The sequence below is a fragment of the Artibeus jamaicensis genome, unplaced genomic scaffold (assembly GCF_021234435.1).
Source record: "Artibeus jamaicensis isolate MK-2021 breed Jamaican fruit bat unplaced genomic scaffold, CSHL_Jam_final scaffold_474, whole genome shotgun sequence".
In the NCBI taxonomy this organism is placed as follows: Eukaryota; Metazoa; Chordata; class Mammalia; order Chiroptera; family Phyllostomidae; genus Artibeus; species Artibeus jamaicensis.
The window spans coordinates 48,115,498-48,141,660 of NW_026522046.1; the positions used below are offsets into that span (position 1 = coordinate 48,115,498).

Below are 26,163 nucleotides of genomic sequence, written 5' to 3' on the forward strand. Positions count from 1 at the left end.
TTCCAAGGCTGGTAAAGTTATGCTGAAAATTCAAGATACCACGTTTTTAAAGGAGACAGTAGGAAAAGACCTTACTATAAGAAACCTAAAAATCTGGGTGGGTGGCTGGGAAAAGCACGAGGACAGTATCAGGAGACTAGTTATGTTGTGCTGGACGCCCAGTGTTACGATACTAGTTAGTAGTCTTACTTCCCCTTTCTAGGTCCCCATTTCCGTGGATCGCCGATTGAGAAGGGCAACGTCTCTGCAGACCTGAGCTTCTGAGAACACCCCTGGAGCATGGGACCTACTCTGGGCAGGTCGCGGCCAACGCCGTTGGGTCTATGGGGAAAGGCAAAGGGAGCCCCTGTCTTCTGCTTTTGGGTGTTCCCCGCCCCCCGCCCCCGCACAGGGTCGTACCGGTGCAGCACTTGAAGTCCGCAGTAGAAGACTGCGGGAGGGGCCAACCCTAACCTAATGCGAGACTCCCAGCCCGCAGTCCAGCGGGCGACCATCGGATCACAGGCGTCCTCGCCCCGCCCCCTAGAGTCTAACCCCGCCCCCGACCCGACCCGCCCCTGACAGGTTACTTACTGCACGCTGATTGGTCACTGCAGTGCGCACGGCGCCGCGCCCCGCCCCTCCCCGGCAGCGCTCTCCCTTGCCCCCGCCCTCCGCTCCCAGATCCCGGGGCCGAAGTGAGGCAGAGCTTGTCTGCTCGGCTGCCGCGCAGCATCTTAACACTCTGCGCACCCCTGGGGTCGCCGTGGGTGTCGTGGGAGCCGGGTGAGTGCCGTCCGCCGGCCCCCGGGGCGCACGCGCGCGGGGAGGCACCCCCGACCAGCGGGTCTCCGGGCCTGTGGAGTGCGGCGTGTCCGGCGGAGCCAGCTTGCGGGTTGGGGGCCTCCGCCGCCCCCTTCGGCCCAGCCGCGTCCCCTACGGCCGGCCGGGTTAGGGTCGCACCTCCGCGTCCGGTCGCGGTCGGATGGCTGCACTGGGAGGTCCTGGGAGGTTTGCCTGTCGAGCCTTCCGGCTTCCTAGGGCGGCAGGCGGGGGGACGGGGCACGAGCAGGGGGCGTCGTGGCAGCTCAGGGCTCCGTCGTCCCTCCCGGTGGCTCTGAACCTTGGCTGGGAGTGTTGTCAGCGTCTTGGGGACTTTTCCGCCACTGTCCACGCGGGAGTAGGGAAAGGGGAGAAGATTCGCATTCTCTCGAGAATGAGTCCTACCGTGTGAGTGTCCTTTCTGATATGGGGCAGCAGAGAATTGCTGCTATGGGTGGCAGTCGTGCCGGGGAGGACCATTTTCGTTTTCCAGCAAATGAGTTGGCTTCCGAGTTAACTACAGGGAGGTGCTTATCCTGAAGGGTGAATGAATATATGACCTTTTGTAAGCCCAGGCTGTGTGTGTGTGTGCGCGCGCGCGCGCGCGCGTGTGTGTGTGTGTGTATGTGTAGGGGGATTCGAGCCTCCCAGTGGAATGAATGTGTCACCAACACTGTGCTTCCAAAGACGTGAATTTGTTTTCGGAATGTCCACCGTTTCTCTCAGACGCACCTACCTGCACTCAGTCCCGAAAACCTAACAGCCCCCGAGGCTCTGACTCCCAGGCTGGGCACCCCTCTTCCCAGTAGTTACTCTGAAGTAACAGCTCTGCAGTTACTTCAGAGCTGCCTTCTCTTCTTTCCGACCTGCGTAGGTGTCACACGTAGAACAAACGTTAAGCATTTTTACCGGTAATAGAGTTGCAAGATTCTTCCTTCATTATTATTTTTCAACTACAGTTTACGTTCACCATTGTTTGTATTAGTTTAGGCATACAGCGTAGTGGCTCTTCCCTCTTACAGTGAAAAATCAAAACTTATCTTGAGTATTGATGCGGCTGGAAAAGCCGGTTTCTTGAGAAGGGGCGGGGGAGGCTGTAGTTTTCCTCTTCCGGAGACACGCCCTCCCCACCCCCTCCTCGGCCCACTAGGATTAGGCTGCCTTAGCTGGCAGGCCTTTCCTGAATTCTTTTCTGGAGCCAAGGTACTGACTTTGTCCGATCGTCTCACCCTTATTTGCTTCTTTTAATGGATTATAGTGATATATTCAGGTTGTAAGTTTCTTTTAATATCACAGGAGAACACGTAAAAAATTCATACAGCATAGAAGTATATTAAGCAAGAAGTTAGAATTGCTTGTATCTTCACTTTGCATCCTGCACATGCTGAATTCCACTCCCAAGAAAGGGATCATACCCTAATGCTGTTGGGCACCTGGCTTCCTATGAGGACACATTTTTGTATCAATACCGTAGACCGACCAAATGCATGGTGTGCTGTTGTTGGGAGGTACTCCATTCTTTTGTCAGTCTCACTGGTGGACATTTTGGTTGATTCTGGGTGTTAGCCATTAAAAACCCTGCTGCACAAAAATCCTTTCCACATTGTTTATCCAAGCTTAAGTACATAGTTTAGACAGATCAGTGTAAATTTAATGCTCTTTTCATTGAGAATCTTTTTATAAGTGAAAGGATTTTATAAAGTAAAAGCAGAAGCTAATTTTCTATGATTTGAATGCATTTCTTAAAAGTTTTTTTTCATATTTAGAGATTGAGTAAAGAAAAACTTGAGGACTAGGTTAAATAATGGCGAATTTATTAACCTTGTTACCCTCAGTGGCATTGACTTCAAGGTCATATGGACTCACTTGACTGGTCTGACCAGAATGAACAGAGTGGAGCGAGCGGGCCTGCAGGAAAAGTCCACACTGTGTGTGATACCATCTGGTGGGGATCCCCTTGAATAGCCAACTGTAACAGAACTTCTTGTTCTCTGTTTAAATAAGTTTCTCTTATTGCGAAATGAGTCTCAGGTACAAAAAATGTGTAAAATAGGTATGTGTATTTAATTGAAAGAATACTACTGCGATGATTGTCACTGTATCTAGCACCAGATTAAGAAACGAAACATTTACATCCTTCTTCTAGGAGTAGCCTCTGTCCTGATTATTTGGTTAATCTTTCTCTTGATTTTTTAAAAAAATATTTTATTTATTTATTTTTAGAGAGAGGAGAAGGGAGGGAGAAAGAGAGGGAGAGAAACATCAATGTGTGGTTGCCTCTCTTGCACCCCCTACTGGGGACCCGCCCCACAACCCAGACGTGTGACCTGCTTGGGAACAGAACTTGTGACCCTTTGGTTCCCAGGCCAGTGCTCAGTCCACTGAGCCACACCAGTCAGGACTCTCTTCCTTTTAAAATAAACTTTACACATCACTGTATAAATATTCACATGTACATACATATTTACAGCCATGTACATGTGCACACACACAAACATATCCTCATAATATATTCCGCTTTGAATGAATGGTGTTAAAAACTAAATTCTTTTCCAAGTAGATGGTGAGCATGTTTTAAAGTTCTTTCACCATTATTAAGAGTGCTGCAAAGAGCTGGTCTGAAGAGGGTTTAAGGAGCAGGTATTTATGTGGTATTTAGGGAAAGGAATGCCTCGGTAAAGTTGCTGAGTTACATACAACTGGTTAATGTTCCAAAGAGCAACAAAATCATACCTTTTGGATTAATTTTTCTACCAGCATACAAAATCATAACACCCTGTTAATTTCTACAGTTAAATGCAAAGCTTACTCAACTATAAACGGCGCCTTTATTAACAGTGGATTTTTCATTAAAGAAACTGTGGCAACAAAGTTCCTCCCCCCACCCCCCAGGGCAGATGAGATCCAAGCAGGCTTTGTGGGAATTGCCAGAGCTTTCCGAACGTGAGATTAAATTCTGTGCCGTAGCTGTGAGCACACACCCAGCTGTGTGAGGGAGGGACTGTCGCTGTTAGAGGGCCTCCAGGAAGAGATGAGTGGGACAGAACAGCTGCAGCCTCCCTGCCTTTCACGGGGGCCCTTGCTGAGGGAGTCAGTGGGCAGCGACAGGAGTGGGTCCCAGGAAATGGGATTCCCGGTGAGGGGGCACCTGGAGGACTCCAGTGTGGGCCAGGAACGGCCAGGACAGCAGCCATGCAGTGCCCAGGAGATGCAGTCCTAGGGTGCAGGGCACCCCGTGTTTCTGCTGCGAGCTCACCCGGCCTTCCTGCAGGGCCCTTCTGTGTGGGACCCTTCTGTGCAGGAAGTGACGGTCCTCTGCTGAGGCAGGCTGCAGGGCTGGAAGCACTGAGGGACCTGCCTCAGCACGTGACCAAGGTCAAGCCGCCGAGCGGAGTGCAGATGGAAATCTGGGCCAAGTTCAGGGGCATTCAGCTCTCATATTAGAAAGCTGCCATAGCAGCCAGGACAGGTCTGCATGAAGTGGCACCGCCTCCGTCCGGCCTGTCGACCCTCCTCCTCTGCAGGCACAGCTGGCTCCGCGCAGCCCTCCCGCGTCGGATCTTCCTGCAGCCTCTCTGTTGACATGGTGGCTCAGGCGGCAGCAGCTCCCTGACAAGAAGAGGAGCCCTTTTCGGAGACTGTGCCTGTCTGCGTGCGCTTTGATTCTGTCGTCATACTTGACTGATATTTTGGCCGGTAATAGCATTTTAGTTGGAAATACATTTCCTTCAGAATTGTGAAGTTTTGCTTCATTGTCATCCTGCCTCTAGTGTTGCTTTTGAGGATTCTAAGCTGTTATGATTCTCAGTCCTTTTTATGGGACCTGTTTTTCTTCCCCTCTTTATGAACTCCTAGAATCTGCACTTCGACCCATGCTTCAACATTTAAAACCATGCATCTTAGTCTGTTTCCATCTGTTCGGTTGAGTATTTGATGGGCCCTTTAAAACTGCTGTTGGGGGTAATTTTCTTGAAATATTTTGTCATTTTCTCCCCCCTGTTGTGTCTGTAGCCTCTCTTCCGAGACACCTGATGTTTAGATGTGACCTCGTAAAGCTCCTCTAATCTTCTTACTTGTGTCCTTCTGTTTCCAACTGCTATATACCGGTAGATTTTCTTAACTTTCATCTCCCAACCCACGTATTTGGATTTTTTTAAACAAAATTTTCATGATTCTATTTTTAATTTCCAGAGGCTGTTTTTTAGTCTGAATGTTTCTTATGCTGCATCCTGTTCTTCACCTGATCTTAGGCAGCAGGCCAAGAAGCAGTGGAGCATCCTGTCCTGTGAACAGATGTCATGTTCTCTAACCTCTGCATTTATAATGATTTCAATTTCCTTTCTCTGTGTCGTTTTCCACGTTCCTGTCTGGAAGGAAAGGGTCCGGCTGCCAGTCTCCTGAGCTGGGACAGAGGAGCCGTGGGCCCCCGTGTCCTGTTTTCAGGGTGATACCTGCCTCTTCCTTTGGGGCTGATGTCCCCCAGGCCAGAACATGAGAAACAGGAAGAACCCTCAGACTCCTGCTAGGGTGTGGGCGAGGCAGTTGCCAGCACCTTAAAGAGAAAAGAGACAGGATCTGGGATCTGACTTTTCCAACTGGTGCCCCAGGTCTCTCCTGGGTTGGGTGCTCAGCGTCTCTGCCGCTGGCCCGGGCGTTCCACCCTCTCGGGTGTGCCCAGTCGGTCATCACTGTCCGCTTGCTTCCAGCTTCCAGCCATCGCTGCCTCCTCATCTGTGTTCTCTGTCATGAGGAACGTCTTGCCCTTTCAGTGAGGTTTCAGGAGGGAGCAAACTGAGATGCGGGCAGACAGTCTGCCATCCTCACCCAGAAGCAGCAGTAGTTCTTCCTGACTAAAGAGGAAGGGCAGACCTCCGGGGGCAGAGTGCCTGCCAGAAGCAGCCATGCTGTGCGAGCCACCTTTCTGGTAGGTCGTCGACAGTGTTGGGCGACCCGGGTGCCAGACTCAGCTCTCCTTACTAACTCTCCCACCCCAAAGGACATGCTCTGGTCACCCCACTTTATGTGCCCGAAGACCGTGGCCTTGGGGCATTTGAAGCTCAGCCAGTGCCTGGCACCCGGCCGCTATTCCATGAACTGTTGACTGGGTGAATGAACAGGGCCCAGCAGGCCCGGCTGGGAAGAGGCTGGAGGCAGCAGTGGGCCCAGGCCAGTCCTCACTCCAAAGCCTCTGCTTCGAGCTGCCTCTGTGGAGTAGGTGCTGGACCGTGAAACTGGGGCTTCACGCCCTTTAAAACTCTCCCACGCACAGGCCTTGGCTCTCCCAGTGCCGCTTACCAGGAGGGTTGCTGCGCATGCGGAGCCTGGTTCTCTGTCTGAACCGGGGAGCAGGACGGTCCCTGAGCAGTCCCCAAGGCTGCAAAGATCCCTCCGCAGGACTCCCGGGAGCCGAGGCCACGCCCTCGGACCCCCAGTGCCGCTCTGCCCAGTCTGCCCGGCCGAGGCCTCCTGGCCTGTGCGGCAGCCGCGGGGCCTCCGTGGCCGTTCGTGCCACTGTGCCTTTCTGTCGTGTCTAGCTTTTCATCACCAGAAATTTTCAACATACAGAACAGTTGCACAGCAGAGTTAACTTTTTTTTTGTATTTGCTTTATCTTTTTTTCCCTGTGCTTAACCATTTGAGAGCAGGTTGCTGGCACTCCACCCCTGAGAATGTCAGCCTGCGCCTCCCGACATTGAGGTCGCTCTCCTCAGAAACCACAGTTCCTCACGGTCACGTCCAGGAAATTAATTCCCTCTTATTCTGATGTCTGAGCTGTGCACATTTCCCCAACTGGCCCAGACTGCTTAAATTTTCAAAAACAAACAGCCAGGACCAGTAAAGTTTCATCCACTTCACTTGGTTTGTTCATTTCGTTTTGTTTTTTTTAATTATGTTCTTTTTCTTTAAAAGATTGTATTTATTTGTTTTTAGAGAGAGGGGAAGGGACGGAGAAAAGGAGAGAAACATCAATGAGTGGCTGCCTCTCACATGCCCCCCCACTGGGGACCTGGCCTGCAACCCAGGCATGTGCCCTGACTGGGAATCAAACCAGCAACCCTTTGGTTCTCAGGCCTACGACCAATCCAGTGAGCCACACCAGCCAGGGTAATTTTGTGTGTGTGTGTGTTTTATTTTATTTTTTTAATATATTTTATTGATTATGCTATTACAGTTGTCCAATTCCCCCTCTTCACTCCCCTCCACCCTGCACACCCTCTCCCACCCATATCCCCCCATTTTAGTTCATGTCCATGTGCCACACTTATAAGTTCTTTAGCTGCTACATTTCCCATACTGTTCTTACCCTCCCCCTGTCTATTTTCTACCTACGTCTATGCTACTTATTCTCTGTACCTCTTTCCTCCTCCCCGTTCCCTGTTGCTAACCCTCCGTGTGATCTCCATTTCTGTGTTTCTGTTCCTGTTCTAGTTGTTTGCTTAGTTGGTTTCTGTTTTAGGTGTGGTTGTTAATAATCGTGAGTTGGCTGTCATTTTACTGTACATGTTTTTTATCTTCTTTTTCTTAGATAAGTCCCTTTAACATTTCCTATATAAGGGCTTGGTGATGATGAATTCCTTTAACTTGACTTTATCTGAGAAGCACTTTATCTGCCCTTCCATTCTAAATGAAAGCTTGGCTGGATAGCGCAATCTTGGATGTAGGTCCTTGCCTTTCATGACTTGGAATACTTCCAGCCCCTTCTTGCCTGTAAGGTCTCTTTTGAGAGATCAGCTGACAGTCTGATGGGAACACTTTTGTAGGTGACTGTCTCCTTATCTCTTGCTGCTTCTAGGATCCTCTCCTTATCTTTAATCTTCACTAATGTAATTATGATGTACCTTGGTGTGTTCCTCTTTGGGTCCAATTTCTTTGGGACTCTCTGAGCTTCCTGGACTTCCTGGAAGTCTATTTCCTTTGCCAGATTAGAGAAGTTCTCCTTTATTATTTGTTCAAATAACTTTTCCACTTGTTGCTCTTCCCCTCCCCCTTCTGGTACCCCTATAATTCAGATGTTGGAACGTTTAGAGATGTCCTGGAGGTTCCTAAGCCTCTCCTCATTTTTTTGAATTCTTGTTTCTTCATTCTTTTCAGTTTGGTTGTTTCTTTCTTCCTTCTGGTCCACTCCATTGATTTGAGTCCCAGTTTCCTTCCCATCACTATTGGTTCCCTGTGCATTTTCCTTTATTTCACTTAGTGTAGCCTTCATTTTTTCATCTAATTTGCGACCAAATTCAACCAATTTTGTGAACATCCTGATGACCAGTGTTTTGGACTGTGCATGTGATAGGTTGGCTATTTCTTTGTTGCTTAGTTGTGTTTTTCCTGTAGCTTTGATCTGTTCTTTCATTTGCCCCCCCCCCTTTTTTTTTGTCTCCAAGCACGCCTGTTATGTGTGAGGGGTGGAGCCTTAGGTGCTCACCCAGCAGAGGTAACCCACGTCCCTGCATTGTGATGCTGTCCGTGGGGAAGGGTCCGAGAGGGAACAGTGGCACTTGCTCTGCTCTCTGCCAATTTCACTCATTTTCGCCACTTCACCCAAGCAAATGGGCCCTTCTGGTGCTGGTCCCCAAGTGGGTGGGCTTGTGTACATTCTAGGACCCTGTGGGTCTCTCCAACAAACTCTCCTATGAGACTGGGAGTCTTTCCCGGCACCTCAACCCCCACAGGTGTTTTCAGTTGTTGTTCTGAGGCTTTATTTCCCTGCTGGAGCTCTGGGTTGCACAGTCTGTCTCACTCCCCAGTTTCACCTGGTTTATCTGCGTGCAAATGTAAGGCCACCCACCCTCTGCTGCCACCTGCCCACTGCCGCCTTGCACGCCGTGCTCTCCACTATCTGTGGTCTCCCTGGTTCCCCCCCACTCCCCTCCCCAACTGCTGCCAGGGTCCGCCAGCGGCGGCTTTGCCTGGACCCCTCTCCGCTAGGCCCCCCGACTCTGCCCCGCCCCTACCTGTCTGGATGAATGTGTCTACTTTCACTCCTGGGTCCTCGGACTTCCATCCACTTCAATTTTCTGTCAGTTCTGGTTGTTATTTTGTTTCTAAATTGTTGTCGACCTTCTTTTGGTCCTTCGAGGAGGCACAGTGTGTCTACTTCCATCTTGGCCGGAAGTCCTCCGTTTTGTTTTTTGACATGAAAGAAATCCATGCTAAAATCCTTTGACGTTCCCGGCTCGCATTGCCCTTGAGATGGTGTCACCACTGGAGAGATGGCGGGCAGCGTCTTAGCAGAGCGAGGGACCCTTGAAGTCATTTTGGGCATTGTTCCCAGACTTTGCTAAGCGTTGGGTTCACCTGGGGAGTTTAAGAAAATAGATGATTTGGTGCCACTCTTGACTTTCTGATCATTGGGGCTGGGGTGGGCCCCAGTGACCTTTTTTCCTTAAACTCCCCAAGTTCCTGTGACGCCAGCGTGGCACTGGTCCGTGCACCCATGCTGGGGGACCACCGACGCCGAGCATCCTTCTCCCCGGCCAGCGCGAGTAGCTGGAGAGTGCGTTTTTCCCGACACTGCGAGAATGCCACTTACCAACCGTGCACACAAAGTAACTGCCCTGGGGTACGATGTGCTGCAACGAGAACAGCGGAGACACAGCTCGTGAAGGCGCTTCCACCGAGTCTGCCCAGAGGAGGGAACACGGTGTGTGTGCAGGAGGTTAAGTGGGCGTTTGCAGAGAAGAGACGGGGGGCGGGGTGTGTAACTGTAGCCGTTTGTGTTGCCAAGCCCGGGCTGCCTGCTGTCTGTCGCTCTGTGGCTGGAGCGTGGAGTGTGTTGAGGGGGCAAGACAGCCATGTGGGGGAGGTGACACGCAGAACTGTGTCTCTTTGGACTGTGTCTCACAGGCCGCTGGAAGTTTCTGAGTAAGTGGTGTGATCCAGTCTGAGTGTCAGAAAGTTCTGGTGGAATGTGGACTTGGGGAAGCAGGGAGAGGGGTTTAAAGAAATCACGTGTCTGCATGTCTTGTAACGGCAGAGCTTACTTCCCTCACTGCTCCTCAGTGGATCCCTTGAAATAAGGGAACACTGCAGTGAGCAGGACCGGGCTTGGCCTGGCCCCCGAGGGGCTCACCCCCGATCTCGTGTCCTCCAGCCCCTCACTCTCCCACCCAGCTGGGCCGACCCACAGGCTCTGCCTTCGGCCTCGGTCCTGCCCTTGTTCTCTCTATTGCATTGCCAGCCCAGCTGGCTCCCCGCTCCCGGGCTCCTGAAGGTCTCATCTTCTCATCTGGACAGCCAGTCCGGCCTCTCGTCCCGCCCTCCTGTCACTCACACCAAGGCCCCTCACTCTGCTCTGCACCCCCCACTCCGCCCACGGCAGGCATCACTTTCTAACATGGGATAGCATTTGCTTTTAAAAAAGATTTTATTTATTTAGTTTTAGAGAGGGGGGAGGGAGGGAGCAAAACATCCAGGTGAGAAACAAACACTGATCGGTTGCCTCTCACATGTGCCCGGACCCAGGGACCTGGCCAGCAACCTAGGCATGTGCCCTGACGGGGGGCCGAACCGGCGACCTTTCACTTTGCGGGATGGTGCCCAAGCTGCTGAACCACACTGGTCAGTGTTTATCATGTTCTTTTTAAGTCGTGTTTAAGGTCCTCCCCACCCGCCCCCACTGGCAAAACTCCACACAGTGCTTTTGTCTGTCATCGATGTGCCTGGCGTGCAGCAGACGCTCTGTAAACGGATGTGGTGGAGGAAGGGGAAGCTGAGGTTCAAGTTCAGAAGGGACAAGTAAACTGCCATCTGCTGTGTGAGCTGGAGTCACCTAGGGGAGCTGGGGACGGGGCGGGACCAGCGGGAGTGTGGGTTCTCCACGGTCCGGGAGCAGGCAGGAGGCAGTGGAAGAGAACCCGGGCCACGGAGGAGAGAGACAGGAAAGGTCATCAGAGGACGCTGCGGCACGCAACAGGGCTTCGTCTTCGTCTTAAAGGAGACAGGAAGGCAAAGGTTTTAAGCAGGAGGGAGATGGCAGCTTTGTGCCTTTTTTCAAAAGTCACCCCAGCGGCAGTGTGAGGACATGTGGGTGGGGGGTCCTTGTCAGGGACGGGTGAGACAGCGGGACTCCGCACAGGGTGCAGGAGCTGAGGCAAGGAGAGGTGGAGAGAGGCCGAGGAGGTGGAGCTGGGGGGTCGGATGTGAGAGGGGAGAGACTAGCGATGAGGAGGATGACCCCTCTCTGGCTTGTGTAACCGTGAACGGTGACTTACTCATTGCAGGGATCTCCTCCAAGCCAGCGGGTCGGGCTGGGAGGAGGTCGCCCGTGGGGACTTGGTGTTTGGACGTGTTGTTTTGAGGTGACTTTGCCTGCAGGTGGTTGGCTGTGTGGGTCTGGGCCTGGATATTTAAATCTGTGAGTCAATTGCACAGAGAAGCAGCAAAGGGGAGAGTTAACCAAATAACCCATGTTTCGAATAATTAAAAGTTGTTAAGGGTATTACTGGGAGAAGTGATGTAGTTCTAAAATTAAAGTCTTTAAAAATCTATTCTCCATACCCTTTACTCGGTTTTTTGGGTTGAAGTCTTCCACCAAAATTGGCATTTCACTCCATTTTCTTTGTTGTGGTTGACAAGTGACAAGGCAAGAGAGCATCCCCAAGACTAAGTGTGCGCAGTGGTTCTCTGGAGCGGTGAGATGTCTAAACCACCCCGAGGTCGGACTTGGCCTCCACAGCAGCCCCACCGGAAGTGCCTAGAAGCTGGGTCTGCAATGGCCCGGGAGGACGAACTGTTGTTCCCCAGACCCCTTTGGCCAGATGGAACGGGCCGCGCCTGCCACCTCTCGCGCCTCGGTCCCCAGATGACGCAGGGCTCCTCCACATGGGCGCACTCCCCCATCTGGTTCGTGGGCTGTCCCCCCTGCAGGCAGTGGAGCAGTGACTCGCTCTTCCTGCCGGAAGCCGGTCTGACAAGGGGCAGCGGGCTGGCGTGGCCGAGAGCTCAGCTTTGGAATCAGGTCCACGGGCTGTAGGGATCTCGGTGGCCCTCCTTGCTCGCTGTGTGACCATGGGCAAGCTGACCACTCCCGGGACCTTTCAGCCCTTCGAGGTGATGAGAGCGCCTGCCTGAGGGTTGTGGGTGAGGCTCCGGCGGAACGGCCCGTGGGAAGAGCTCCTGAGGTCGGCATGGAGCGGCCGCAAGCCGGGAGCGCCTCCCAGCTGCTGGATGCCAGGTCATTGGTAATGTGACCTGGCATCTGAGTGACGTAATATTTCGTTCACCTCCTGATTTTTCGTAACCTTTTGTAGAATGATACAAACTTGTGACTTGATTTTTAAAAGTGCTCACTGATTTCTCCACTGGCGGGTTAGCGCCCTGCCCACGAGGGCCATGTTTCAGGCATCTTTGTCTTCCCACGGTGCCTGGCTCGCAGGGACGGCCTGCAGATGCGCGGCGCACGCTCCAGAGTGCAGTGCAGGTCGAACACCACCACCTCTGCGGGTCTGCCGTCTGGCGGGCGCACCTGTCAAGGAAGGGGACGGTCAGAGACCCGCCCTTGGCCCCTTCCAGAGTTTCTCCCAGAGCTGCCCCCAGACTTTGGTTACCACTTTGTCACTCTGAGCCTCTGGTTTGTTCGTCTGCCTCACACTGCCCTCCCTGTGGGGTCTGCCTGTCCGTCCTGTGCACATCTCTGTCTGACACCCCTCGGTCGAAGTATGGCCTCCACGTGCCCCTCCCTCTTCCTGTCTAGGGTGGGGGCCAGTCTCCAGCGCTTGTCCTCACCCCATGTGGTGTTGCTGCCACGGTTCTAAGACCCCCGGTTGCTTCCCTGCTCATGGGTGTCGAGCGCGCTCTGCAGACTGCTGCCGGGTCTCCGTGCTTCCTTGGTTGTCCGTGCACGTGGGCCACAGCCACGCTCGAGCTGGTGTACTGTCTGTGGCTGCTTTAGGCCACGACAGTGGAGTGGGCGGCGGTGACAGACTGATCTGCAAAACCAAACACGCGTCCCTCGCGGTTCTTCACAGGAAGTTTGCCAACCCCTGGCTTAGAGCAGGCTGAAAACTCCTCCATGACCTGGCCCCAACCGGGCTGGTCAGTCTTTGAAATACCTTACACCCTTCCCCGTTCTTCCAGCGACGTAATTTGGCTATTTCTTCTTTTTATCTGCCTCATCCCTGTGTGCACTTCAAAATCCAGCCAAGTCTGCACGCTCCCCCAGCCCTGCCCAGCGGGTGGAGCCCTGTGACTGCTCCCCCGCTTCCCACTCCCACTGTGCTGGCAGGGCACGGTGACCCGGCACTACGGCCCAGGTGCTGGCGCAGCTGCGTGCGGGTGCGTGCGCAGGACGTTTGAGTGTTTTCTTTCAGGGGCCAGACCCGCTCTGGTTTGCGCTGAGTTCTGCACTGTTTGGTGCTTTCAGACGGCGTATTTCTTCCTTCCTGGACTGGAAGGTGTCCCTGAATCGCCTCCTCCAAACGCGCGCCCTTTGGGAATCCCCCAGCGTTTGCATGGCATTCCCCCATTTTCTTTTGCCGTTACAGATGGCCCCAACACCAGAGCTGTAAACAGCCGTTTTCTCCTACTTCTGGTTTCCTTGGGTCGGGAATTTGCTGGGGGGCAGATGGGAAGATGTGTCTCCACTCTGAGCCTCTGGGACCTCACCTGGAGGCCCAGCAGTCAGCTCAGTGTCTGCTCCACACCTGGCCCGTTGGTGAGACCTTACCTGGAACAAGAGCCAGAACACCTGCGCATGGTCTCTGCCAGCATGTGGCCTTGGAGTTGTTGTGTAGCAGCTGAGGGCTACAGAGTTTAGTGTTCCAGAGAACCAGCTACAAACTGCACCGCCTTTTACGGTCCGGACTTGTGTGGCGGAAGTTACGTAGCATCACTTCTACTCTGCAGGTCAAACCGTCTGTGTAGTGGGGTCAGATTCAAGGGGAAGGACATAGCTCTCAACGGGAGGCCGTGTAAAACCACTGTGCTCATGAGCAGTCAGCCCCCTGTGCCCGGGCCCAGTCCTGTGCGCCTCTCCATAGCTACGCATCGAAGTATCGAACTTTCTTCCTAACTGTAGTAGATGCAGACCTAAAGTAAGTCTGTGTTCAAGCTTTAAAAGAGGAGTGACGTTTTACTTCTTTTTTAAAAAAATTTTTTATTGATTATGCTGTTACAGTTGTTCTATTCCCCCTTTCATTCCCCTCCACCCTACCCCCCCATCCCCACCATTACCCCCTCTTTAGTTTATGACCATGTGTCTCAAGTCCTTTAGATTCTATATTTCCCATGCTATTCTTGTCCCCCCATCTATTTTCTATCTACTGTCTATGCTACTTATTTTCTGTACCTTCTCCCCCCTTCTCCTCCTCCCACTCCCTTGTTGCTAACCCTCCTTGAGATCTTCATTTCTATGTTTCCACTCCTGATCTAGCTGTCCTTTTAGTTTGCTTTTGTTTTAGGTGTGGTTGTTAATAACTGTGAGTTTGTTGTCCTTTCACTGTTCATGTTTCTTTAACTTCTTTTTCTTCAATAAGTCCCTTTAACATTTCATATAATAAGGGCTTGGCGATGATGAACTCCTTGAATTTGATCTTATCTGAGAAGCACTTTATCTGTCCTTCCATTCTAAATGAAAGTTTTGCTGGATAGAGCAATCTTGGTTGTAGGTCTTTGGATTTCATGACTTGGAATACCTCTTTCCAGCCCCTTCTTGCCTGTAAGGTCTCTTTGGAGAAATCTGCTGACAGTCTGATGGGGACTCCTTTGTAGGTGACTGTCCCTTTAGCTCTTGCTGCTTCTAGGATTCTCTCCTTCATTTTAATTTTGGCTAATGTAATGATGATGTGCCTTGGTGTGTTCCTTCTTGGGTCCAACTTCTTTGGGACTCTCTGAGCTTCCTGGATTTCCTGGAAGTCTATTTCCTTTGCCAGATTGGGGAAATTCTCCTTTATTATTTGTTCAAATAAGTTTTCCACTGGTGGCTGTGCCTTTCCCCCTTCTGGTACCCCTATAATTCGGATGTTGGAGCGTTTAAAGATGTCCTGGAGGTTCCTAAGACTCTCCTCATTTCTTTGAATTCTTGCTTCTTGACTCTTTTGTGTTTGGCCATTATTTGCTTTCTTCTGGTCCACTCCATTGATTTGAGTCCCAGTTTCCTTTTCATTGCTATTGGTTTTCTGTGCAATTCCATTCATTTCAATTAGTTTCGCCTTCATATATTTGTCTAATTTGTGGCTATAATCAACCAGTTCTGTGAGGATCCTGATGACCAGTGTTTTAAACTGTGCGTCTGAGAGTTTTGCTATGTCTTCATCACTTAGATCTATAGGTTCTGGGGCTTTGAGATCTTCTTGTGCCATTTTTGGTCTGTTCTGGCCCTTTAAGTGTGAGGGGCGGAGCCTTGGACTCCCAGGTCACTGGGTTGTGACGCTGTATGTGAGGGCGTGGTCAGGGCGGGGAAATGGCAGCGCCCTCCACTGCTGCTTGCCGCCGGGGACCCGCTGGGCCCCGTCCAACCACCCACTCCCTCCCCTGTCCACCCGCGCACAAATGCGCGACCACAGTCAACACGCAGCCCCGCTGCCCTGCTGTCTCCCCTGCGGTCGCTCGCCTGGTCGCTCGCTTGGTCGCTCACTAGGTCCAACCCTGCGCCTGGATTCCCCGCGCCTCAGTCTGACCGAGTTTTCCTGTGCAATCCCGCTTCACCAGCCACTGGTTTTGCCCCTTACCGGTCAGACTGAAGAATTTGTTGTTATTAGACTTCCGAAAAGTTCAATTTTCCGTGTTCTGGCTGTGTTTTCTGTTGCTAATATTTAGTTTTCTCTAATCTTGGTTGTGTGAGAAGGCACGGCACATCCACCTATGCCTCCATCTTGGCGGAAGTCCACGTTTTACTTCCTAAAAATATTTCCTTTGGGTTTTTCTTTTTGTCTTCTTTGTAGACAACGGTGTTCAATGAGAGGCCGGCGCTGAGGGGGCGGCGATGGCGGGCTTCCTAGACAACTTCCGGTGGCCAGAATGCGAGTGTGTGGACTGGAGCGAGAGGAGGAACACCCTGGCCTCCGTGGTGGCGGGGGTGCTGGTGAGTGCGACGGCCCGACGGCCCTCCTCCGCCCGGAAGTGGACAGGGGTCCCTCGGGACTGCGATTCCCCTTCCGAACTGTTTGTTTCCCTGTTGTTTTTGTAAAAGTAATTATCACAATTTGAGAGGCTATTTCTGGGCAGAATGGAGTAGGTCCTGGTTCATCTGACTTGTAAATTTGCTGAACTTAAAACCCTCTCTTCAGTTCCAGTGATAATACAATTAGTGTAGGCAGTAGCTTTAAAAAATTTTTTTTTGAGATTTTATTTATTTTTACATAGCAGAAGGGAGGGAGAGAGGGAGTGAAACATCAGTGTGTGGTTGCCTCTGGAACGTCCCCCACTGGGGTCCTGGCCCACAACCTAGGTGTGTGCCCTGACTGGGAATCAAGCCTTCGACCCTTTGGTTTATAGGCCGCACTCAACCCACTGAGCCACACCAGCCAGGAGCAGTAGCGTTTTTAAGTCAATGTGTAAGTCCTTTTAAGATCCTCAGAGGCTCAGAATCAGCCAGATATTACTGTGGGACTCCCCGCAGGGCCCCAGGGACAGGGCACGGCCACCACCAGTTCCCATTGTTGTGCGGGAGGGGAAGGGCAAGAGAAAGGAATCGGCTTAGTTTTCTTCCCAATGTTTTTTCTTTCTCAACCTTTTATTATTAAAAATGTCAAACATCTAAACAAAAGTGGTGAGAATAATATAATATAAAGAGCCCTTCTCCTCTTGTATTCCATTTACTTATCACCCGTCTTCAAAAAAACCCCTTGAATCATGACCAAATTTGCTTGAGCCTTTCGCCACCCCCTCCTTGCCCCAACTGCATTTTTGAGGCAAGTTTAGCATCTGTTCCATCTCATTGGGTACACAGCTCTGTGCTGGAGACCAACAGAAAAGAGTAAATAAAGCACAACAGGAAGTAAAGGGAGTTGTGAGGCCCTCTGTGTGCAGAGTTCTTGTAGCCGCTTCGAGGTTTTTCTTGCTCTTTATGGTCGTCTCGTCTCGTCTGCACTTATCTTGTCCCTTAGCAATTTGTCTAATTTAAGGCTCTTCTTGGTTTACATAGAAGCATTGCATTTCACAACGTTCAGTCAGTTAAACGGTATTTGATTAAATTGCATAATGATAGTTTTGGGGACGTGGTGGGGGGGCAGCTCACTTGCAGAGGCAAAAGCGCTGGTGGGCAGGTGGGAAGCGGAAGAGAAAATGAGACCCGCGAGAGGCCAGGAAGCCGGGCGGTGGAGGTCAGCTGAGAGCTTCGCTTGCGTGTGACATGGTGGGTGAAAGCATCAGGTGATCCATTCCCAAATGATACATTTTCCTCCTGCATCGGGAGCAGAACTTCCGAATCTTACACAGATTTGATTGGTTAGGGTCACCTCTGCTATTAGGCAAAAGTAAACAAGGATTCTTAGTTTTGTACGTCAGCATCCAGTACTCAGAGTGGAACTATTTTATGTGTCGCCTGCGTGGTCTGTGGGCAAAGGGGAATGTTAAAGACAGGAGTGGTGCTGAGCTGCAGTCTCGGGGTGACGTCCGTGACGCGGGCCCTTTGCAGTTTTTCACAGGCTGGTGGGTCATGATCGACGCGGCCGTGGTGTACCCCAAGCCGGAGCAGCTGAACCACGCCTTCCACACGTGCGGCGTGTTCTCCACGTTGGCGTTCTTCATGTAAGTGCACGGGGTATCTCGGTGCCAGCCCGTCTGCCCAGAACGCTGGGTCCCGAAGGGCCAGTGCTGCCTGCTCCCTGCAATAACCTTTTAACCTGGTGGTTTCGTCTTTCAAGGGTTAATGAATAAATAAATGAATTCCCATTTTATTAAGATTTTTAAAAGTCAAGAATGAGTGCTGAATTTAGTCAGATATCATTTTAGCATTTGTGAAGCTTGTCATATGATTGTTCTCATATTTGTTAAACTGGTTATTTACTGTATCTTATCAGTCCCAAGATTATTTTTTTATATTTTATTATCCGGAAGTATCGGGGTGCTTTTTACAGTCAGTGGCATGTTATAAATACAGTTAACATTTTTTTTCTTGGAGGTTTAAAGAATAGTGGTGAATTTTATTTTATTTCAGTATTTTATTAAATTTGTTTGTTTTATTTTTTATCACCATTTATCCTCCCGTGCCCTGGTCCACCACCATCCACCCCTCCCCCGAGTCGCCACACTGCTGTCTGTGTTTGTGAATTCTTTCTCTTTTTTCTTTGTAGCTCAGTAGTGCTGAATTTCAAAACTCAGTTGCATCTTAGATTTAATGAAATTTGTCACATTTCTAGATTTTTTGCGTAGTGAATCATCCTTAAGTATTGTCATACACTCGCTTTCACCATGGAGGATTATTTTAAAAAATAGGCTGCTTGACTGTGTTTGCCAGTATTTTTGGTGGGGTGGGGTGGGGTGGGCAGGATTGGGCTCAAATGAGAAAGAAATGGCTTTTCTTTCTTATGAAATGACTTTCAGGTTTATACATTATCTCACTTGGTAAAAGAGTTCTAAAGCTTTTCATGGATGCCTGTTAATGATAAGAAAAGATGTTAAACATGCAGATTATAGAATTCTCTTCCACTGTCAGGAGTTGTTAAAAGTTTAAGTTGTGGAAGGTGGAACTGTGTTTAGTTATTCATGACGCTGAGAGCAGGTAACTCCCCGCCACAGCAGCGCTGTGCTCAGCGTCGAGGGGCCGGTGGGTGTGGGCTCCCCGTGGACTGCTGCCCTCCGAGCCCCAGTGCCGGACGGGCACACGTGAGGCTTCCGTGTGCAGATGGGAGAAATCAGGAAGATGGCCCCCTTTCCTGGTCTGGAGACAAGTAACAGCAGGCTTTCAAATCGGGGATGTTTTCTGGGTGTACTCAAGGGAAATGAGACTCATGTCACATTGGTATCCAGTAGGGTCAGGAAGTTTAAAGGTGTCTTCGGCTGTTCAGGTACTGACTTCAGTTAGAAAGTGCCTTCCTTCTAAGTAACGAGTGAACATCTGTGGATATCATAGTGCCACGAACGCTAAGGAGATGATTTTGTGTCCCTCCAGGATAAACGCCGTGTCCAATGCCCAGGTGAGAGGGGACAGCTACGAGAGCGGCTGTTTGGGGAGGACAGGTACGTGGCCATGGCCGGCGTGCGCGTGGCACTCAGGGACTGACCCACAGAAACCACAAAGCCTTAGAGAGTCTTCGTGCGCGCCTGGCAGCGGTCGGCGCTCCGCGTTCCGCAGAGCGACCTGGAAGAAATGTTACAGGCCGGTTACGTCCTCAGGGAAGTGAGAGTCACCACCAGGAGTTCCCGTTCTGTCCTGTGTTGCTGCCCGCCCTCAATAGGGAAAAGGTCACTGCTCAGCACCTGCAGCTGCCAGGCTCGGGGTCACTCCACCAGTGCTGCTGACAGCACTCTCATCCCCGGTGTCAGCCAGTGGTGTCACCTGTAAAGTGCTGGCCAAGCGATGCGTGGACGCATTGGGAAGTCAAACCTGGCACCCCGCGCCTCTCCCGCTCAGTTCTGGCGGCCCGAGCCGAAGAGCCGCCGCAGCGTGGGCCGAAAGAGCGCTGTGCATACTGGTCACATGCCAGGGGCATGACAGTGGGTACACGGCAAACTCGGTGTTCAGTGCTTTGGTAGTGTATACAGCAGAGGGAATCTTTAGTCGGGGTCCAGTTAGTCAGCTTAGTCAAAGAGTTCCGTCTAAAGCTTGCCCGGTGTGGTTGCTCAGCTGTCCGTTTCTTCAGCCAGGAGAAAGGCAGCGTGCGTCCCCCCCCCCACGTGTGACCGACTGACGTGCACAGCCTGCCCGAGGCCCGCGTGTCCCCAGGGCCCCGCCCTTCTAAGACGCGGGGGCTGCAACAGCAGCAAAACCTAAAGCCTGTTCTTCTCGCAGGGGCTCGAGTTTGGCTCTTCATCGGGTTCATGCTGATGTTTGGGTCACTTATTGCTTCCATGTGGATTCTCTTCGGCGCATATGTCACCCAAAGTGAGTATCTGCTCCTCTTTCGTGTCCCAGGAGAGGTTCACACACGTCTGCTGTGTTTGGCTCAGTCTGTTGACGCCGCCTGGAGGGAACTCTCGTTGAACGCCCAGTTCCCTTGCAGGTGTGTCTTGGTGGAAGGCAGCTGAGTCACCGGGCCTGGCGGTGCAGCGGGACAGCCTGGTCCCCAGTCCCTCGTACTCAGCCCTAAGCCCGCTGAGGGCTGCCAGTCGCCTTTTTCACTGCCAGTTGGGCAGTAGTACCTGACCTAGAGTGAGGTGGGGCTCACGATAATCTTTTTTTCCGTTTACTGTCAGATTTTTTAAAAGATTTTATTTTTAGAGAGGGGAAGGGAGGGAAAAAGGGAGAGAAACATTGATATGTGAGAGAAATGTTGGTCATTTGCCTCTTGTTTGCCCTGACCAGAGGCTGAACCCGCAGCCCAGGCATGTGCCCTGACTGGGAATCGAACCAGTGACCTTTCAGTTTGCAGGCCGGCACCCAGGCCGCCGGCCACACCAGCCAGGGCCGTGTTCAGAGGTTCCCTTGCAGCAGAGTGGTCGTCTTTGGCTCTGGGGGCCGGTCCAGACCCAGCTGTGTCTGCTGTGAAACATTTGTCCCTGTGTCACCACCATTCTTCAGTCTGAAAAATTCTGAGCTCCAGGACGTCCCCTGCCCCAAGGGTTCCCGATAAGGGGTGTGGACCACAACGTCTTTCTTCCCACCAGGGCCTCTTCTTCCTAACCCTGGCCTGAAGTGTTTCCGTCCCAGGTACAAGGGGAGTTTCTTAAGGGCAAGACTGACGATGTGTAGTCCTCACGCAGGAGCTGCTGGTGCAGAGGCGCCAGCCCTCACACGCCCCTCGAAGGCCCCCGGCCGCTGCCGGCCCCAGACCCCGTCACCAGGGTGCGTCCCAGCCCCTGGCTCCGAGGCGTAGAGAGAGCCTGTCTTTACCAGCCTCTCCCTTCACTCCGAAGGCAGGAGGCCCCTCCTGATAACACAGCTTGGTCACCTTCTGACCTCTTGGAGCTGTGGGGTCATGCTGTTGCCCTGCGACCCCCAGCTGGCCTTTCAATGCCCTTGGAAGGATCCCGGAAGTCTCACAGTTTTATCTGTGTGAGATCTTGGAAATGCCTGCGTCTCTCACTTGGCCCAGAGTAAGTCAGGACCAGAGGGCGGGCTGAAGGGTGTTTCAGTAACACAGTAAGAGTGTGCATGCACCACACATACATCTAACATATGTGCCACTTTAATTAGTGCAAAACACTGACGGAACACACAGTGCTAGTGTGCGCTCACTTGAAGGAAAGAGAGTGTATTTGTAAAAAGATTTTATTTCTTTTTAGAGAGGGGGGCGGGAGGGAGGGAGAGAAAGGAAGAGACACATCAATGTGTGGTTGCCTCTCACGCCCCCTACTGGGGACCTGGCCTACAACCCAGGCATGTGCCACGACTAGGAATCGAACCGGCCACCCTTTGCTTCGTAATCTGGTGCTCAATCCACTGAGCCACACCAGCCAGGGTAAGTTCATTGTCTTTTATCCAGAGTGAGAGCAGTCTTTTGTTTTGAGCAAATGAGATTCACACTTTCTCCTTCCAGTTTCCTCATCGACTTGGAGTTCGGGAACAAGCGCAGGACAGTGGGATACGCCGAGCGAGGCGTGCGGACGCCACAGGTGCTTCGCCACCGCCCACTGCGCTTTTTAATCTTCTGTTTTTGCTTTGTGTGTGCAGATACCGAGGTTTATCCAGGACTAGCTGTGTTTTTTCAAAATGCACTTATATTTTCAAGGTAAGCTGCCTAATTTCTTAGTCACAGCTAAAACATTTACAGAAATGTCATCTTTATTGTAAGAGCAGCGTGCACAGTGGGACATGCATAAATCCCTTACATTAGTGACAATGCACAGAACTTCTTTCAAGAAGGTGAAAATTCTGCTGCTGCGTAAGAGCATACATAAGGCGTTTAATTAGGGGCCTGCCGAGTGCCGAGACCTCTGCAGGGCGCCTCATGGATGTTGCCATGTTCGTTCCCCTCCAGTGACCCTCAGCGTGGCGGCGGGTAGGCTCAGAGTTGGCCTGAGGGCCCTGGCCGGGAAAAGCAGAACCGGTGTGTGCCAGGGGCTGCTTTTGCAGCCATGTGCCGTTAAAAACAAACCTCAGCATGTACTGGGGGCCTTTATTTTTAACGAAAGACACCAGCGTACGTACTACGTATGCTCTATATAGACACAGTCTGATCAGGGAGTTGGGTTTTTTATGACATGTTTGAGATAACTTTACGTATTAAAATAAAACAAAACTAGAAGTATTTTTAAGGGCTGCCTTCTAAAAAGCCCCCCAAGTGAAGCCTGTATCCTGTGCTTCTCAGAATGAATGTCTGTTAATGTAAAGACTAATGTTTACACAGTAGTGCTCACCAAATATACCCAAGATGTGTTGTTTTACTTAAAAATACTGATGGCGCACACAGTTGAGTGTGCAGCTCATTTGAGGGGAAGTGGTCTTTGAAAACAGCATCCACTTATAAAATCGTTAAGGTCTGAGCTGTGAAGAACTTTGCTTCTGTCACTGGTTTTAAACAATTTGATTATGGTTGTTTTCTTTATATTTTCCTTTTTGGGGTTCACTTCGTTTCATGGGTCTGTGGGTTTATAGGTTTCATCAAATTTGAAATCTTCTCAGCCATTATTTCCTCAAAACACTTTTCCGTCCAGCCCTCCCTCCCAGGGTTCCCCTGACGCGTGCCTGAGGCCGCTTCCAGCTGCCCACCACTCGCCGGTGCCGTGTGGCTTTTTCTCCCTTTCTGTTTCTAGTCGTTCTGTCTTTAATTTCACTGACTGCGACTTGCAACGTCTGATTTACTGCATCTCCCGACCAGTGTACTTTTCATCTCAGACGTGTTTCTCACTTCTCCAAGTCGGCCGGTGTGTTCGTTACGCGGAGTCCGTTCACGGCTGTGCGTGCCCCTGTCCCGTGGTGTCGGTTCTGAGTCTGCCCCTGGTGATTGTTTCCTCTCCACCTGGGGCTCTCCCCCGTTTGCTTTCTCCTTGTCTGCACGGCTGGGGCCGGACTTTCCGGTGTTTCTGCAAACACCTGGAGCTTTGTTCTAGGCGCAGCCAGGTCTCCTGGATGGTGCGGTCCTGTGAGTTCTGCTCTTCGGCTTTGCCAGGCAGGGCCGGGGCGGCTGTAGTCTGGGACCACCTGTCCCCCTCACAGGGCAGCGGCAGACTTCGGACCGTCCCTCCTGACGCTCCGTGTTCCCCGAGCTTGCCTCCTCTGTGCGAGGTTATGAACCGCGCCCCCCCCCCCCCCCGTGGGAGCTCCGGGAGCCTTCTGCTCATCGGGACTTCCCTCGCTGGGCTCCTCCCTTTGCGTGCCCCTGAAGCAGACCTGGGGGCCCCCTCCACGTCTCCCTAGCGCCCTCTCTCCGTGCCTGTCTGTGCTCTGCCTCACTCGCTGTCCCCTGGCCTCCCTGAACGCCCGCCTGTGCGCTGCTCGGTGCCCTGTTACTGCTCCGTGGCCAGGACACTCACGGCTTTGAAGGGTGTGGGGTGGTCTCCGCTGTCTTGTGATCACATTTCTTGACCTGTGATGACCCACAGAGGTACAGTAAGTTCTCATGAAGACACTGTTTAGAGAGTGCATTTAAATTCAAATCCTGCCCTTAGTAGTGGTCCGGAGTCCACATCCACGACGAGTGGGTGTCAGGAAGCCTGTGCGTGCTTGTGGAGGCTGTGCCCCCACGCACAGCGCCCGCCGCCTGGCCGTGAGCTCTGCCCGGAGCCTGGCAGGTGCGGCCGTGCAGAGACGGGCCAGCTCCCGCTGCCCGGCCAGCTGGTTCTCCGCCCCATGTCCTGGCTGCTAGTTTTTGGAGTTTCCCGACTCTCTTTTAGGCACTCTCTCCTCTCCTCATCCTCTGTCCGGGCAAGCACACCTCGTGGGGCTTCCGTTGTTGCTGCAGGCTGGTGTGGCACGGGTGTCTGTCTGCATCTTGTGTCCAGACCCCTGCCTGTCCCCTCCTCGGTGGCTCCCCTCCTGGGCCCAGTGCCCCGTCTCTCTGCTCCTTCCCCTCCCCCCACCTGTACTCTCCTGAGATGCTGCCCACCCTCCTTTGGGGGCTCAGCTCTGTCACTCCCTGCTCAGGAAGGCCTGGGCCTCTCTCACTGGGTCAGACCCCGTGGTCCGCTCTCATGGCACCGCGGGCCTGGCCTTCGTAGCATCGTTTCCCTGCAGTCAGGACTCAGTGGTCTCCATGGGGAGCTCTGAGCTCTGTTGGCAAGCACGTTCCTCTCGCTCTGACTTGCCGCATGTTCCTAGCGCAAACCCGTCCTCAGCGGACGATGGTGGTTTGTTAAGGAACCGAGAGCCGCAGCGGGCTCTGCTCTGAGACACCTCCGCACCTGCGGCTCCACCGTCACTGCCGGCTCGGTAGGGCGTTCCCTGTCCAGCAACTGTCCACGCTTGAGACAGGACGTATAATTCAGCCCAGCCAGCTGGTCGGCAGAACAGGCAAACGGGGACCCACCCGCCACAGCCTTTGCTTCAGACATTGACGCAGAGCCCCGGTGAGGCCTCGGCCAAAGCCTGTTTGGAGAGTGGATTTCGGGGCTGGGTGCACGCGCTTCCCCTCACCACGTGTCTCCTCCCCCCGCAGCACCCTGATCTACAAGTTCGGGAGGACCGAGGAGCTGTGGAGCTGAGCGCCTCCCCGAGCCGTCCTCCTTCATCACGTTCTGTCTGTAGATAAGTTTTTACCTTTTAATATAGTTTAAACGTTGCCAAACAGAATAGATTGTACATTAAATGCATTTCTTTATACTTTTATGCTCTGAGTTTTGAAACAGTTTTATGAAATTTCTGGGTTTTTTAACGACAAGATTGTTAATATGTATATATGGCTGTAGCGATGGGACGACGGTGTCTCTTCTGTCCCCGACCAGGGCGGGTCTGTGTCCTGGGCCAGGCCTGTCTCCTGTCATTTTAGAGTTGCCTCTTCCATCTCAGTGTCTGGAAGCTGCGAAGACGGACAGAAGGCACAGCCCCGGGCGGCTGAAATAAGCCCTGAGCCACTGAAAAGGGTATTTCCGCAAGTTGTACTTCATTTCGGGTTAAAAATGAGATCCTTTTCTTAAGGAAACATGTTTGTCCTGTGTGTTAAAGAAGCGGACTTTTATATGGAGACTTTTTTATGTGCCTGAAGGACTAGTGTAAAAGCCTGTTTTAGAAACCATTCCTTTAAGACGAGTTTGTTCGAAAAGGGACAGCTCGTGACCAGATCAGCCCAGTTTTGCGCGGCTCCTGAGAAAGGCTGTCAGGCAGGTTGGCCACGCGCTTCTTACAAAAGCAGCTTCTACGCCTGTCTCCTGCGGGGACCTCGGCAGCCCGAGCCAGTGGGAGACAATGGCAGCATAAAAGCACGAACTCTGCGACAAAAAGTGGAATAGTTCCGAGGTCAAGCTCCTCTTCCCAAAGAGCATTCCTGCAGCCCAGTGACCGTCAGGCGTGTCATCTGCTTAGCTGCCAGCGGCAGCCTCTTTTTGCTCCAGCTCTGGGCGAGAGCTTCCAGCAACAAGTGCGTCTTTAACCCGCAACTTCCCGTCCAGTCCGGCGCTGGGTGTGGTCCCGTGTCTGCACTGCAGCGGCCGCCCGGGCCCACAGGGTCTGCCTGGCCCTTCGTCCTCCAGCAGCTCTCCCAGAGGCTCCCGCCGTGGGAACGCAGCCTCCCCTCCCTCGGGTGCTTCCCGTGCCCAGAGCACCCGGCGTCTAGGGCTGCTATGCCTTGTCCTGGGACCGCAGGGCTCATTCCTTCTTCCACAGCGGTTGTTTTTCCTCAGTGTCCACGAATGTGTCTTGCTTCCAGTCAACTGTAAAACTAAGTCCATGTTTCCGTTCCCTTGTAACCTGTTGTAACCAATGACACCCCCACACTGTGATGTCATTAAACATGTCGGAGAAAACAAGCCATAAAACTGGTTTGCTGTTCATTTTCGATTGTTCAAGTGGGCCCAGCGAAAGCAGCAGTTCATCTCTGTGAAATCAGGGGCGTGGAGGAGGGACCAGCCTGAGACCTGACAGCTGGTGGTCCACCAGCAGGGCCCGGGCCGCAGCGAGGGAGGGCCACCGCTACCCCCTTGGAGATGGGTCGGAACCCAGACGCCTCCTGCGCCTGGAACAGGCTCGTCCTGACTCAACGGTCAGGCCAGTTTCCAACCCGCTGGACTGTCTGTGACTCAGGTGTCCCCACTTGCTTGGCAGCCCGTGGTTTAATCGAACTCTCACCCACCAAGGGTGATAGACACCTGGTGCCAGTCCCAATGGGGGGGACAGACTGACCTCCTACTCCTGGAGCAGCCCGGCCCTTTACCGGACCCATTGTCCCAGCCCACA

General features: G+C 52.3%; 1 protein-coding gene across 5 annotated transcripts; it reads left to right on the top strand.

The window, feature by feature from the left end:
- The first annotated feature begins 639 nt into the window (after window positions 1-639).
- TMEM50B (transmembrane protein 50B) lies at window positions 640-25,736 on the top strand. 5 transcript variants are annotated; one of them, XM_053657781.1, is made up of 10 exons: window positions 2,599-4,497; window positions 6,732-6,905; window positions 9,195-9,438; window positions 10,260-10,355; window positions 15,677-15,816; window positions 17,371-17,483; window positions 18,847-18,914; window positions 19,687-19,779; window positions 21,508-21,565; window positions 24,431-25,736. In XM_053657781.1, exons 5-10 carry the CDS (start codon window positions 15,718-15,720, stop codon window positions 24,474-24,476), a joined length of 477 nt encoding a protein of 158 aa, XP_053513756.1. In that variant the 5' UTR covers window positions 2,599-4,497; window positions 6,732-6,905; window positions 9,195-9,438; window positions 10,260-10,355; window positions 15,677-15,717; the 3' UTR covers window positions 24,477-25,736. The 5 variants fall into 5 exon arrangements, with proteins under 5 accessions (XP_036983068.2, XP_053513756.1, XP_036983070.2 ...); XM_053657780.1 differs by lacking the exon at window positions 2,599-4,497 and adding an exon at window positions 5,438-5,725; XM_053657779.1 differs by lacking the exons at window positions 2,599-4,497; window positions 9,195-9,438; window positions 10,260-10,355 and adding an exon at window positions 5,439-5,725.
- The last annotated feature ends 427 nt before the right edge of the window (window positions 25,737-26,163 follow it).